This window comes from Pseudogymnoascus verrucosus (assembly GCF_001662655.1).
Source record: "Pseudogymnoascus verrucosus strain UAMH 10579 unplaced genomic scaffold scaffold_7, whole genome shotgun sequence".
Taxonomy (NCBI): domain Eukaryota; kingdom Fungi; phylum Ascomycota; class Leotiomycetes; order Thelebolales; family Thelebolaceae; genus Pseudogymnoascus; species Pseudogymnoascus verrucosus.
This window is the reverse complement of record NW_017263658.1, coordinates 131,306-144,307: the sequence shown is the minus strand read 5'-3', so window position 1 is coordinate 144,307 and position 13,002 is coordinate 131,306. Positions and strand designations below refer to the sequence as shown.

At 56.8% G+C, this 13,002-nt stretch overlaps 4 protein-coding genes across 4 annotated transcripts; 1 reads left to right on the top strand and 3 right to left on the bottom strand.

The window, feature by feature from the left end:
• Positions 1-117: 117 nt before the first annotated feature.
• Positions 118-3,085, bottom strand: DSK1 (serine/threonine protein kinase, CMGC group; the record flags this gene model as incomplete). Its single annotated transcript, XM_059463479.1, has 5 exons — positions 2,205-3,085; positions 1,119-1,945; positions 989-1,046; positions 648-891; positions 118-561 (listed from the first exon to the last, which is right to left on the bottom strand). The coding sequence occupies exons 1-5, from the start codon at positions 2,459-2,461 to the stop codon at positions 118-120; spliced, it is 1,830 nt and encodes a 609-aa protein (XP_059319942.1). The 5' UTR covers positions 2,462-3,085.
• A 2,037-nt stretch (positions 3,086-5,122) lies between these two features.
• On the bottom strand, positions 5,123-8,692 carry VE01_02812 (uncharacterized protein; the record flags this gene model as incomplete). The annotated part of the gene is made up of 3 exons (XM_018272316.2): positions 8,545-8,692; positions 5,241-8,485; positions 5,123-5,165 (listed from the first exon to the last, which is right to left on the bottom strand). Exons 1-3 carry the CDS (start codon positions 8,551-8,553, stop codon positions 5,123-5,125), a joined length of 3,297 nt encoding a protein of 1,098 aa, XP_018133121.1. The 5' UTR covers positions 8,554-8,692.
• Positions 8,693-8,842: 150 nt separating this feature from the next.
• Positions 8,843-10,638, top strand: VE01_02811 (uncharacterized protein). The gene is made up of 3 exons (XM_018272315.2): positions 8,843-8,970; positions 9,021-9,256; positions 9,322-10,638. Exons 1-3 carry the CDS (start codon positions 8,947-8,949, stop codon positions 10,220-10,222), a joined length of 1,161 nt encoding a protein of 386 aa, XP_018133128.1. The 5' UTR covers positions 8,843-8,946; the 3' UTR covers positions 10,223-10,638.
• A 587-nt stretch (positions 10,639-11,225) lies between these two features.
• On the bottom strand, positions 11,226-12,988 carry VE01_02810 (uncharacterized protein; the record flags this gene model as incomplete). The annotated part of the gene is made up of 1 exon (XM_018272314.2): positions 11,226-12,988. The coding sequence occupies exon 1, from the start codon at positions 12,663-12,665 to the stop codon at positions 11,226-11,228; it is 1,440 nt and encodes a 479-aa protein (XP_018133120.1). The 5' UTR covers positions 12,666-12,988.
• Positions 12,989-13,002: the final 14 nt, after the last annotated feature.

The window sequence follows — 13,002 nt, the reverse complement described above, 5'->3', positions numbered from 1 at the left end:
AGCTTGTATACCCCCTTCCCCCTCTACCACCACCCCCACGTAGCCCCCTGGCCCATCAAATCCTATGTGCTTTCCTAGATAACACCCCCCCCGCTCCACGTAGCCCCAGACCCACGCTCACCTCGCCTTCTTAACCTCCTGCGCCCACCCCTCAACCCCCCCCCCCCCCCCCCCCCCCCCCCGCCCCCCAATCCCCACCCCCTCCATCCCAACCGCATCACTCACCCACCCTCCCCCCGCCATCCCCCCCGCATTCGCCCTCTTCTCCGGCGTCAACTCCAGCATCGGCGTCAAAAACTCCGCCACCCCCTTCGCCTCCGCCTCCTTGAAATGGTATTTCTCCCGCAACACATCGGGCAGCGCCCAGTGCCGTAGTCGGTGGATGTTGCGCAGCTCGCCTTTGCGGTTGAAGATCTCTTGGGACCATTTGCCGGAGAGGCAGAGGGAGCGCGGGAAGGGACCGAGGAGCTCGACGATTTGGGCGATGTGGTCGTCGTCTTTGCCGTATTTGGTGCCGGATTGGGGGTCGAAGAGGTAGTCGCCTGTGATGAGCTCGAAGACCTGGGAAGGGGGGTTAGTAGTACGTTAGGAGGGGGGGGAGGTGGAAAGTGAAGGAGGGGGAGACAGATAATAGAATAGAGACATACCATAGCAGCCATACTCCACACATCCGTGCTGGCGCCCCATTTCGCACCGAGGATCACCTCGGGCGACCGGTACTGCCGCGTCTGGATGTCGTTGGTGAAGTGGTGGTTGACCCAGCACGCGTTCCCCAGATCCGCGATCTTGACGCTGATCTTCTCGAATGCTGGGTCGGAGGGCTTGGGCTTCTCGGCCGTCGACGAGCTCTTGTCTAATGATATGCCTGATACTTCTCTACTTAAGATGTCTCTGCGCGGGGGAAGAGGTTAGATTGTGCTCTGTCATTTGGGGGGGGGGGGGGGGGGGTGTAGAAGGGAAGTAGGTGTGGTAAGGAGTAAGGACGTACGCTGATTTCTCTCTCTGGTTCTGGTCTTTATCTGTCGTGGGTGTCGTGCTCGGGGATCCTGTGATGGCACCACTCATTACGACGCCGCCCAACGAAGAAGCACTCTCCCCTCGGACGGGGGTCTCATTACCTTCACTCATCATCTCGTTGAGGCTCGAGATGGAGCCGCCTTGATTGCGGAACAGCTCCGCATGGTTGAAGCTCGCGTTCAGCGGGCTCGGCAGCGGCTGGCTGCCCGTGATGAGGGTCCTGCGTCGCCGGCGCCCGTTGGGGTTATTATCCTTCTTCTCCTCCTTCTTGACCTCGTCCTGGTTGACGAACGTCTTGACGATGTGCTCGACGTCGCCGATCTCGATCAGCACGTTCTCGGGCTTCAGGTCCGTGTGGATGATGCCACACTCGCGGTGCAGGTAGTCCAGCCCGAGCAGCACCTGCTTGGTGATCTGCTTGACCAGCGGCATCGGGATGCCGCGGTGGTTCCAGCGCTTGATCAGCCCCAGCAGGTTCTCCCCGAGCACCTCAAACACCATGCAGACGTGCGTGCCGTTGGGGCCCTTGTGCTCGAACGAGTCCAGCAAGCTGACGACGTGCTTGCGGCCCGGGTGCTCCGGGTTGGCCGCCACGATCTTGTTGAGCAGCTTGATCTCGTCGATGGCCGTCTCCGTGTAGTGCGCCGCCGACCGCACGACCTTCAGCGCAACGTGCTTGCCCGTCACGCCGTCCTTGGACAGCCACACCGTCGAGAAGTGGCCCCACCCCAGCTTGCGCACCACCGTGTACTTGCCGTCCTTGAACTTCTCGCCCACCTGCACCGGGTGGTACCCGCCCTTGCAGTAGTCCTCCGAGTCCTCCTCGTCGGCCGTCGTCTCGGCCTCGTCGCGCGACGATGTCGATGACGGCGATCGGTTGTTCATTGCGCCCTTATGCGAAAGCGGAGAGTTGGTCGAGCCGCTGCTCCTAGACGCACACGCACCGTGTTAGTTTCGGTTGGGGTCTTGGAAGTGGCGAGGGGGGGGGGAGAGAAGAGACGAGACGGATCGATCGCGCCATGCCACCGCGTTGTATGCGCTTAGGAGTTGGCGCCGTCCCCCCGCCTCTGAAAAAAATCCGAAACATGCGCTGAAAGAAGCGCGGCCAACAGACAGGCGGCGGCGGGGCGGCGAGAAGGGGCGGACGGGGGTAGGGGGGTGGGATGGGGGAGGGTTTCATGACTTACTTTCCAGCAGTAGAATTGGAAGCCATGGTTGTTGGGGGGGTATCCGCATTCTTCGGGGTCTCATTTGTGATGATGGGTTTCAGCTGATTGTTTCCTCTGCGCTTCTTGCTCGCGCTCCCATTGCTCCCGTTGGTGGTGGCTGAGCTGACGGCGCTCTTTGCCTTTGCGATGGCAGCGGCCTTGATCTGTTGGCCGGTAGAGGTCATCGTCGCGGGATCGTGGTGGTGGAGGAGGTGGGCTGTTTCCGTGGGGGACATTGGAGTTGGCGCTCTGACACTACTCGGACAACCGTACTGGGGGTGTGATGTGTATGGTGGTGGTGGTGGCGGTGGTGGAAGTGGATTCTGGGCGCGAAGTTCCGGGCTTTTTCAGTGACGGAACGGTGTATATCTCTGTGTATAGTTTTCTTTTTTGGTTATATCAGACGCAGCAGCAGTCGTATAGCAGCGGTAGAAAATGGAATAAATGAAGCTTCAGGCGAAGAATAGGAAGATGGCGGAGGATGGCGTATGAGAAGCTGGCTTCATTCAGCTGGGGAGGTGGGGGAGGGGTGGTGGTTGAGGGGAGGGTGGTTGATGTTGATAGAGATGGGATAGGATATAATGAAGATATTTGGTAAGAGGAGAGGAGGGAAGGGAAGGGAATAGCAGTAGTGTAGTGCAAGGGCAGTAGTTAGAGTAGTGCAGTAGTAAAGTAGAGCAGTAGCAGACAAGAGTAGTAGAGAATGTTGTTGTTGTGGAGAGCAATTGGCTGGATTTGGTAGTGTAGTGTGTACAGCAAGAGAGTACTGGAGTACAGATACAGCTACTACTTTCTATACCCTCTCCACACTTTTTGTGCTGGTATCCTGCTAAATTATGCTGCTATCTATCTGGTTTTATGGCCATGATGAGGGGAGGAAGGGGAGGAGAGGGAGGAGGAGGAGAGGGAATTGGGGAGGGAGAGGAGGAGGGGTGTGGTTTTAAGAGTGACATCAGTGGTACAGAGGGGTTAGTGAAGATGTAGGTATATTTTATGTTATAAAGGACTCTAACACGCAGTTTACAACCCGTACCTCCGTTGTACTTTACTGTCTAAGTGTGGTGAGCTGTTGTGGCTGTGGCTGGGTTTTTTTGTGTGTGGGGTGGGTTTATGGTGGGTTCAGCTGTGGGAGTGGGAGTGGGATTGGGCTGGAATTGATGGGTTTTGGTGGATTGTGCTGTGATGGATCTGGGTGGCTGGCTGGGTGTGATTTGAGCGCTTAAGGGGGGGAAAGAAGGGTGCGCGCTTAGAGAGGGGGATGGAGAGGTGTGAAAGGTGTGAGAGGTGGAGGGAGGGTGATGGAGGATGGAGGGGGTGGGAGTAAGGTAAGTAGGAGTAAGTATTGAGGAGTGGAAGTAAGGAAAGTAGGAGTAAGTAGTAAGTAGGAGTAGAGCAGTAAAGCAGGGGTGGGAGTAGACATTAAGACTAAGACTTGGAGGTGGTAGGAGGAGTGACACAGTAAGTAAGAGTAAGTAGGGGGTGGAAGTAGGAGTAAGGTATGTTGGAGCAGCAAGTAGAGGAGTGGAAGTAGATATTCATTACCTACATGAGGAGTATGAGGAGCAGGAGAAGTAGGAGTGGCTATAGCAAGAGTAGACAGAGTGGGAGTAGAAGTAGTTACTATGGTAGACAGACAGCTATAGAGTGCGACCAGAGGGACCAAGAGGGACCAGAACAGAGCAGACCAGCACAACCCCCCCTCCCAAAAACATGCCTCTGTCGTCACTTTAGTCTTAACCAAGGTATCCAGTACAGAGCTCCGTCTACCCTCCGAGCGCAACCTGCGGGTACCCAGTACAGCTAGAAAAACTAACAGTACCACTAACAGTACCCAGGGCACAGGGCGGTCAGTCAGGACGAAAACAGTTTACAGCTTGCTAACAAGAAAAACATCGGCGCTAGAAACTTGGACAAGAAAGCTAGAGAAAGAGTACATCGCGCTCGGTTGGGGTGGTACCTGCGTCTTGCTGCTTTGGTGGGTGGTGGGGTGATGTACTGGTGGATGTAGCTTTTAGTTATGTCAACGCCTCCCTGCTCCTTCTTCCAAGTTTTTATTATAGAGGGAGGTGGAGGAGGTGCTTAGAGGTACCCATACCCATACCAATACCCACGACGTACGTATTTATTACCACCACCACGTACACTTAGCTACTACTGCTACTACTATCTATATCTAAGTATGTATTCAGCCACCGTTGTCAGTCACTCCCAGGAACAGTCCCTGATCAGCGTCTGACGTTTAACTTCTACCTGAACAGCTGCTGGGAAGCTTAAGTTAAGTTCTAGCAATGACGGTGTATTGTGGTAGAGTAACCTCTCCTGATCCAGTAATTGTCATACTTACTATATCTATATAGATAGCTCATGCTGAAGGATACATTGGTCTACACCTCCACGACCAACCAACCCCAATGCAGTCGTGATGCTCTGGGGTATAGTACAAGTATAACAATACATGCTGTAGCTAGACCCTCCCTCAAACTCAAGACCACCTATGATACCTCGAAGTGATGGTGATGCAGAGACCCTCAAGGGACCATTTCTAACCCCTCCCTCCCCTCGATATTTACAGATTTCACACTTCCCACTCAACCGCCAACCCTCCCTCACTTCAGTCTTCATTTCCCACCCCTCCCTTCACCGCAATATTCAAACAACATCCATTTATGTACCCTTACAACCCCCCTCCTTTCTTATATATTCCTATTCCCCATTACCATACCCATCCCAGAACAAGGTCAAGGCCGACGCCGACGCCGATGCTCATGCTCATGCTCATGCCGATGCTGTAACCCCAATCCACCCCCTATCTACACAGCACACACACACACACACACACACACACATATATTACACTAAATCACACTCCCCTCCCCTCCTACTCCCCCACCAACCCCCTACTTCGCAGCAATAGCAGCATTCCACTTCCTCTCATCATTCCTACAAACCCCACGTTAGCAAACCCATCCCCATCTCATCCACCCACCCTCCACAGGAAAAGGAAAAAATACTCACCCATCAAACCTCAACAACTTCCCCAACACCGGCACCAGCTGCTGCTGCAACTTCCGATCCCTCTGCTCAAAAAACTGCAACAACACCGTCTTCAAATACTGCACATCGCTCACCCCCTGCCCCGCCGGCGACGCCCCCCTACTACTCCCCCCAAACTCCCCCGACACCCGTCTCCCCGCCCCCGTCAGCTCCGCCAACCTCGTCTCCCTCGCCTTCAGCGTCTTAGCCAACTTCTCATACCTCCCCCCCGCCTCCTCCAACAGCCTTCTCAGATCGACCTTCCCCTTCTCCGCCTCCCGCGCCTGCCTCTCGCTCCCATCCAGCGCCGTGCGGAGCTCCTCCATCGCCGCCCTGACCTCTTGCACCTCGCCCGCCGCTCGCGCACTAACACCCTCCATCTCGTCCCTCCGGCGCTTCACCTCCTTTGCCTCACGATCCAGCTCCTCCCGATCTTCAAGCGCGCGCTTCAATTCCCGCTCCACCTCCCTCACACGCCCCTTCAACTCATCCGCCTCCCTCGCCCGTCTCCGGCCCCCCGTCGCAGCCTCCTCCTCCGCCCTATCGCGCTCCTCAACAGCCGCCTCCATTCGCTCTCTCATCTCCCTCACCTTCGCCTCAGCCCTCTCATCAACGTCGGACAACAACCTCCTCATCGTCTCCCCCTCCCTCGTCCGTTCCGTCAGTAATCTCTGCACCTCCCCCAGCTCCTCCTCCAGACTCTCAGCAGCCTCCTTCGCCTCCTTAAGCTGCATCGCCATCTCCGCCGTCTGATCGCGCATACTCCCCACCAAACTCTGCGCCGAGCTGTACTGGCTGGCTTTCAACTCCATCTCCGCCCTAACCTCGCGACTCTCCCTCCCCACCCTCCCCACCTCCGCCTCAAGCTCCCTCACCCTCCCGCGCAGCTTGACTGCCTCCTCCCTCACCGCGCCTAGCTCCCTAGCAGCCTTCTCCCCAGAAGCAGAGAGCTCGATCTTCTCCGCCTCCACGCGCCGCAGGTCTCGGCCCGCAACTCGCGCCGTGTCCTCGGCCTTGACGCGCCCGTTCGTCTCGCTCGTCAGCTGGGCTTGGAGGGATTTAACCTCCGTCTCGCGCTCGCTGGCCTGCTTCTTGAAACTGCCCACGTCGCTCCTGAGCTCGCGCTCTCGCGCCTCTAGCTTGCGCAGCTCCGCCGTCCGCGCGACTAGCTCGTCTTTTGTAGTTTTCAGGGCCGCGTTCTCGGTGCGCAGGGATTTGAGCTCGGGTTGCGCCTTCTGAAGGACGTCGCGGAGGTCGGTGAGTTCTTTGTACCGCGTGGATGCGAGTTTCTCCGCGGCGCCGAGGTCGCTCTGTAGAGTCGACAGCTTCGTCTTCAGCTCGTCGTGGTCGCTAGTCATGGACTTGAGACTCGCCTCAGCCTGTCCGGCTTTCTCTTGGTGCTCGATCTGCGAGGAGATGGAGGATTCCAGGACGTCGACTTTTTGCTGGAGGACCTTCTTCTCGGCTTCCAGCTCCTTGATCTTCTGCTTGGCTTCGACGTGCTCGTGGCCGACTTGCAGGTAGTTCTCCTCCAGCTCATCGATCTTCTCGCGCATGGTCTCGACGTTCTTCTGCTGCTTCTGGAGTTTCTCGATCTGCACGTCTCGTGACGCGACTTCGGCCTTTAGTTTCTCGACTTCGGCTTCCAGGTCGTGGGTGGGAGCGTCGGGAGTTGCGGCCTCGGTCGGTTCTTGGGGTGCCTCTGTGGCAGCGGCAGGGGTGTCCTTGCCTGCATTGGCGCCCTTCTTCTTTTTCTTGTTGTTCTTCTTCTTCGCTGCACCAGGAGCCGCACTCTCGGCCGTGACGGGTGTTGTCATGGGCGCTACAACCTTTTCGGGCTCAGCTTTGGCAGAAGCAACTTCGGCAGCCTCGCCCTTCTTCTTCAGCGTAGCCACGATGCCCTCCAGGACCTTGATCTTCTTCTTGTCGCCATCCTGTAGCGCCTGCAGGTCTTTCAATTCCTTTTTTAGCTGGTCGATAGTAGCTTGAGACTTCTCTAGCTCGGCGGCTTTAGACGAGGCAGCATCGGTTCCCTCCTTCTCCTTCTCCGTGATCTTCGCCTGGAGCTCCGAGATGGACTTTGTGGAGGCATCGAGCTTGCCTTGAAGCTCCTTCAGCTCTTCCTGGCGTGCAGAGTTGGATGCTGACTTTTCTGAAGCTTCACTGACTTGTCGCTCTAATGATTGCACGGTCGTAGAGAGGCCCTCGTTTGTCTCTTTGAAGGCGTCCAGGTCTTTCTGGAGTACCACAACCTCGGATTTCAAAGTCTCAATCTCAGTCGTCTTGGCTTGGAGCTCAGATTGTAATTGCGGGATCTCCTCGTCATAGGAGAAGAAATCCTCGGATGCGCCTTCGGGTTCGGTAGGCTTCTGCTTCGGGGAGAAGATCTTGAACACTGATGAGGCAGGCGATTTCACATCTGCCTGAGCTTTCGAGTCGGTGGCCTTCGCTTGCTCCTCGGGTTGCGACTCCTTAGCTGCTTTAACCCCCTCGCTAGATTTCAAAGCCTCAAGCTCGGCCTGTGCATCGGAAGCTTCCCTCTCTGCCTCCTCGAACTTCTTCTTGTAGAGGTCGCGGTCAGAGGTCACCCGCTTCAGCTCATCCATGACCATATCCCCCCTCAAGTTCAGCTGGTTCAGGTATTCCACCAACGCCTCCGGCTCGCTGATGGAAACCAGCGGTGTATTCTCCTTCAGCGTCTTCTCAAACGGCTCGATCGACACAGCGCGCGCATGAGCGATGCGGTACGACCGGAGCAGCTCTTGGTATCGTGATTCCAGCTTCTCCAGTTTTCGTAGTTTCTGCCGCACCTCCATCGGCAGTTCTGTCGCTGCAGTCGTGGTCGGTGGAGGCGTAGTTGACTTCGGCACAGCCTCCGATTTCTCATTCACCCCCTCGCCATTGGCCACAGCCGCAGGTGCAGGACTGCTCTTTCCCGCCATTGTAGTTGTAGCTCCTTTGCCCTCTGTAACCAGTGGTGTGGCACTGCGTGTAGATTCTGGCGTGTCCTCGTCGTCGTCAATCACAAAAGCCGATTCGAATTCCGACGGGTCCGGGCCCCTTGCACCGTCATCGACGACCTTGGTCTTGGGCTTCGTCCGCTTCGTAGGGTCGGCTCTTGCAGAGTTCGACCTTGATACTGTTCCTGAGCCCGTGGCAGGTGTGCCTGCTGCTTTTGCCTTTGCTTGCTCCTCCGCTATTCTCGAATCAATGGCGCCTTTAAGCCGCTGCGTGGCAGTTAGTATTGTGTAGCTGTAGTAGAGTCAGGTGGCCCAGGGCAACGCACTTGGAACATTCTGACTTCTGTGAAAGCCAGCTAGCCAGTCCAACTCAACAACGGCGCATTCTTCAGAGCCGCGCAAACATTAAAGGCGAATATTTTAAATGTGAACAAAACGTCAGTGTGAAGACGCGCGCATGTTTGCCAGAGGGTGCTTTAAGGAAGTGTAACTGCTTGGCTCCGGGGAACGAGGGACGCTTGGACCAGGGAGCTGCTACGGGTCAGCTTTTAGCCCTATGATGCAACCTTGAAAGTACGTAAGTACGTACAGCAGACCAAGTTGACAACGGTCTGTCTTCTATCTTATCCGCGTCAAAAAACCAATTGAACAACAACAAACTTCTGCCGCTCTGTCATGCCGACGATGAAGCAGAGAAGCTGCTCGAATCTCGCCGGCTCATCCTCATAATGGTCTCACTATGGCCTTGGAAGGTACGGCCACTGCTCCCGCCTTGTGTCCTCCCTACTAACCTTTCAACCAGGGCGAAGATGCCTCCCCAGCCTCGTTCGAGAAGACCCTGTCTGCGCTGTCTGAAAAGATCACAAAGGCACAATTGCAGCTGGACACCCTAAACCAACGCTCTCGCAGACGCATAGCACTATGGACTCTATACACCTCCTTCGCATACATCCTTTGCGTCATAATCCTCGCCCTCGTCGTCGGATGGCGCAACTGGGGCGCCGCTGAATACACTGGCGTCGCAGGCAGCCCTCTCATGTACGCCCCCCCCATCCTCACCCCCCAATCCCCAAACCCTCTCCCTCTTCTAACAACCTCTCCAGCATGTACCTCGTCCGCGCCGCCATCTCCTCCTACTACACCTACCGCATCTCCACCGCCACCCGCCGCCTCGAAGAATACCAACTCGACCGCACCAAGACAATCGACAAGCTCAAGACCGCCACAAAATACAACTCCACCCAACAACTCCTCGAGAAATACGGCGGCGTCACCCCAGCCCCCAAACCGAAACTAAAACCCTCCACCACCGGCCCTGGATCCTTCACACACGCACAGCAGCACCAATCCACCCGCAAACCGGCACGAACCAGCATTGCCCCGCCCGCAACGGCGAATATCCAGCGCCCTGGCTCCCAGCCTGCGACGCCGCAGCAGCTGCCGCCACAGCGGCCACTGGCGGAGATGTCGCCCCTCGCGCAGGCACTGCAGAAGCAGGTTCGCCAATCTGCGCCGTCCACGCCATTACAACAGCAGCATATCCCCTCGCAACCACGCGCGGAATTCGCACCTAACGCTTTCAGTTCCCGTGCTAGCTTCGACAGCAGCAGCGGCGGCGGCGGAGGAGGTGGGGGAGGACAATGGTACGACCGCATCCTGGACGTGCTGCTGGGCGAGGACGAGACGCACCCGAAGAACAGGGTTGTCCTGCTGTGCTCGCACTGTAGACTTGTGAATGGGCAGGCGCCGCCGGGGGTGAAGAGGGTGGAGGAGGTGGGGGAGTGGAGGTGTTTTAATTGTGGGGGGGTGAATGGGAAGGATGAGGGGAAGAGGATGGTGGAGGAGATTATGCGTGGGGAGGAGGGGGGGAGTGATAAAGGGGGTGAGAGTGAGAAGGGTGAGGGAGAGGATGATGGGGTGAGGAGGAGGGAGAAGGAGGCAAGTGAGGAGGTGGAGGTGGAGGAGCAGATTAAAGCTGGTTTGAAGGAGGGGGAGGAGAAGTGATATATCGTTCTTTACAAGTTTCTTTTTTCTACATTTCTACTGTCTCCCATGCCCCTTAAGTGAGACCCATATTGTGTCTCATGAGAGTTCAAAGCTTAAGGGTCACCACGTCCTGTAAGGCGAGTGGTGGAATAGCTTGCTTTATGGCTCAAAGACAGACGATTAGGGCGCTGCACGGGCAACCCTGATCCTTGAGATCCTCACTAGCATGGACTTGGAGGTCATCCAGGGTATCGTCCGAGGCGATCTACCCCAGCGCACGGGACGAATTGGCACCATATTTCGACGGAGTTGATTATGATTCGCACCGGAATTAAGGAATACGGCCGCCTTATTGCATCGTAGTCGAGGCGACAGGAGGAGTGAAGGTGACAGGGGCCCAACGACGACAGGACGGTGACAGCAGGGTGACGGTGACAGCAGGGTGACGGTGACAGGAGGGCAGTAATGATAAGAGGGTGGCAGCGACAGGGTTCGGAATGACGACAGCATAGTCATCCTCATACCCAAGTCGGGGATGGCCTCGTGCTAGTTCTGGCGTGGAAATCCGCCGAAGGCGTCCTTTTTGACATCTCGGACATCACAATACCCGCTCTAAGGCAGCGCATCTCCGTATCTCTTAACGTCCTTTCGTAACATTGAGTTTTATTTGCCGTTCGGCTGACTCTAGCTCTCCCTAGTTCTGCATACATTTCCCTCGTCGTTGCTGGGTTGAGTTGTGAGGACAGTCCTCTATTGCCTCGATGAACGGTAGGATCAGCCTCCTATTTCTTCGTAAGTGGCTTGTTACGCCTTCTCCATTATCTTTACCCCAAGGAGGTTTGCAACGCCTACTAGGCTGCATAAGATTGTGATTTCAGAAAGGAAGGTAAGTGTGGCAAACGAGTCTGATGTTAAAGATTGCAAGCAGAAACCAAAGTAGACTCATCATGAACAAGTAGTCATCCATCTATCCATTTTCCTATATAAAGTACTAAACTCCACCAACCCCCCTCACACCTCACTACTTCTCCTCAAAAACCAACGAAACTCCATCATCCCCCGCCGTCACCACCCTACCTCCACTACCCACAAACGCCAACACCCCCCCTCCCTGCCCCCTCCACTCTCCCACCAACCCACTCTGTCCCACCCCCGCACCCCCAGTATCCCACCTCCTCACCACCCCATCCATCCCACTACTAACCAAAATCTTCGGATCCCTCGACATAAACGCCACCTGCACCACACTATCCTCCGCATGCGCCTCCCTAATATGCCTCTTCACCGCAAACCTCCTCGCCGCGTCAAACAGCACAATACTCCCGTCCACGCTCCCCGCCGCCATAACCGTCGACGGCGGCGCCGCAAACGTCAAACTCTCCACACTATCCGACTGCGCGCGCAGATCCGCAAGAATAACACCCGCCTGCGTCGCTCCACCAGGTCCACCAGCCTTCTTGCCCTTCGCTGGCGCAGCGCCGGGCTTTGGGAGCCCAACGATCTTGATTGCGCCGCCGGCGCCGCCGACAGCGACGTACGATCCGGTTGGGGCGATGGCGACGCTGAAGAGGCCGCCTTCGACGGCGAAGCGCGCGTCGGCTGCGGTGAGGGAGACGATGGCTTGGGAGCTGGTGTCGCTGAAGGGGGCCCAGACGTAGAGACTACCCTCTTCGGAGACGGTGGCGAGGACGCTGCCGTCGGAGGACCAGGCGCCGGCGGTGCAGGGGGTCGTGTGAGCGAAGTAGGTTTGGATGATTGTTAGGGAGTCGGCGGCAGGCGCGGAGGTGTCAACGGTGTACACCCAGACGGAACCGTCGGCGGCGCCGAGGGCGAAGGTGTTGGGGTGGTCTGGGGAGGGGGATGCGGAGAGCCAGTTGATCTCGTCGACTTCTGTGGCGGAGGTGAGGAGGGTCCAGGGGGAGAGGGGGTTAGAGGGGGTTGATGGGACCCAGACGCGGAGAGCGCCGTCGAGACCACCGGAGAGCAGTGCCGCGCCGGAGGGGAGCGTGAAGGTGAGCGCGTTGATGGAGTCGGTGTGGCCGTCTAGGGTAGAGATGGCGTCGATTCCCTTGCGCTCGATACGCTCAGCGGGTTGGGTCTGGTAGCTTTCGGGGAGGACGGGGGAGTCGGCGGGGGTGGAGTCGAAGAGGTATCCGATTCCGCCTGCGTCGTCGCCGTCGGAGCCGCCGGTGGCAATGAGGGAGGGGACGATGGGGTGGGCAGCGATGCAGAAGATCGAGTCGCGGAAGTTGTCGAAGTGGCCGACGCTGTCGTTGTGGAGAGTGTATTCTTCCATGGCTTGGTCGCCGTCTGCGTCCTCGCCGGCATCGTCGCCCCCGTCATCGCCGGAGTCCATGGCTGTGTCGTCTTCACCCGCGATTTCCTCGAGGGCCTCATCCTCACCGAGCATGGCGGGCTCTTCGTCGGAGATGTCCTCATCGTAGGGGTTGGTGGCTGACATATTTGCGGTGGTGGCGGGGTCGGTTTTGAGAAAAGTATGAACAGTCTTTGCAGAGTGATGGATGTCAACAGAGGATATGTGCCCTTTTGAAGTGCACTTTTTGTAATTCAAGAGGAGGCAAACGGTGAGACGGGGGAGAGAGAGAAGAGGATGTTGGTCAGGATTCGCTGATTATCAAGCACAAAATGGAAAGTCGAAGCATTTCGTTTTTCCCTGTTGCCGATAGTAGATAAGCTTTGGCGGGGTCCCAAATAAATCTAGCCACACGCCAGGAGTGTGCGTCAGAGCCCGATGATGTATTTTATGACTAAGCCAAGGGATTGGTATGACTAAGCCA

Excerpts from the sequence above, each read along its gene's own strand:
- VE01_02811 (XM_018272315.2), top strand. The coding sequence starts at position 8,947 with ATGGTCTCACTATGGCCTTGGAAG. Across the intron at positions 8,971-9,020 it reads TCTCACTATGGCCTTGGAAG|GGCGAAGATGCCTCCCCAGC; the intron begins GTACGGCCACTG and ends CCTTTCAACCAG. Across the intron at positions 9,257-9,321 it reads GTCGCAGGCAGCCCTCTCAT|CATGTACCTCGTCCGCGCCG; the intron begins GTACGCCCCCCC and ends CAACCTCTCCAG.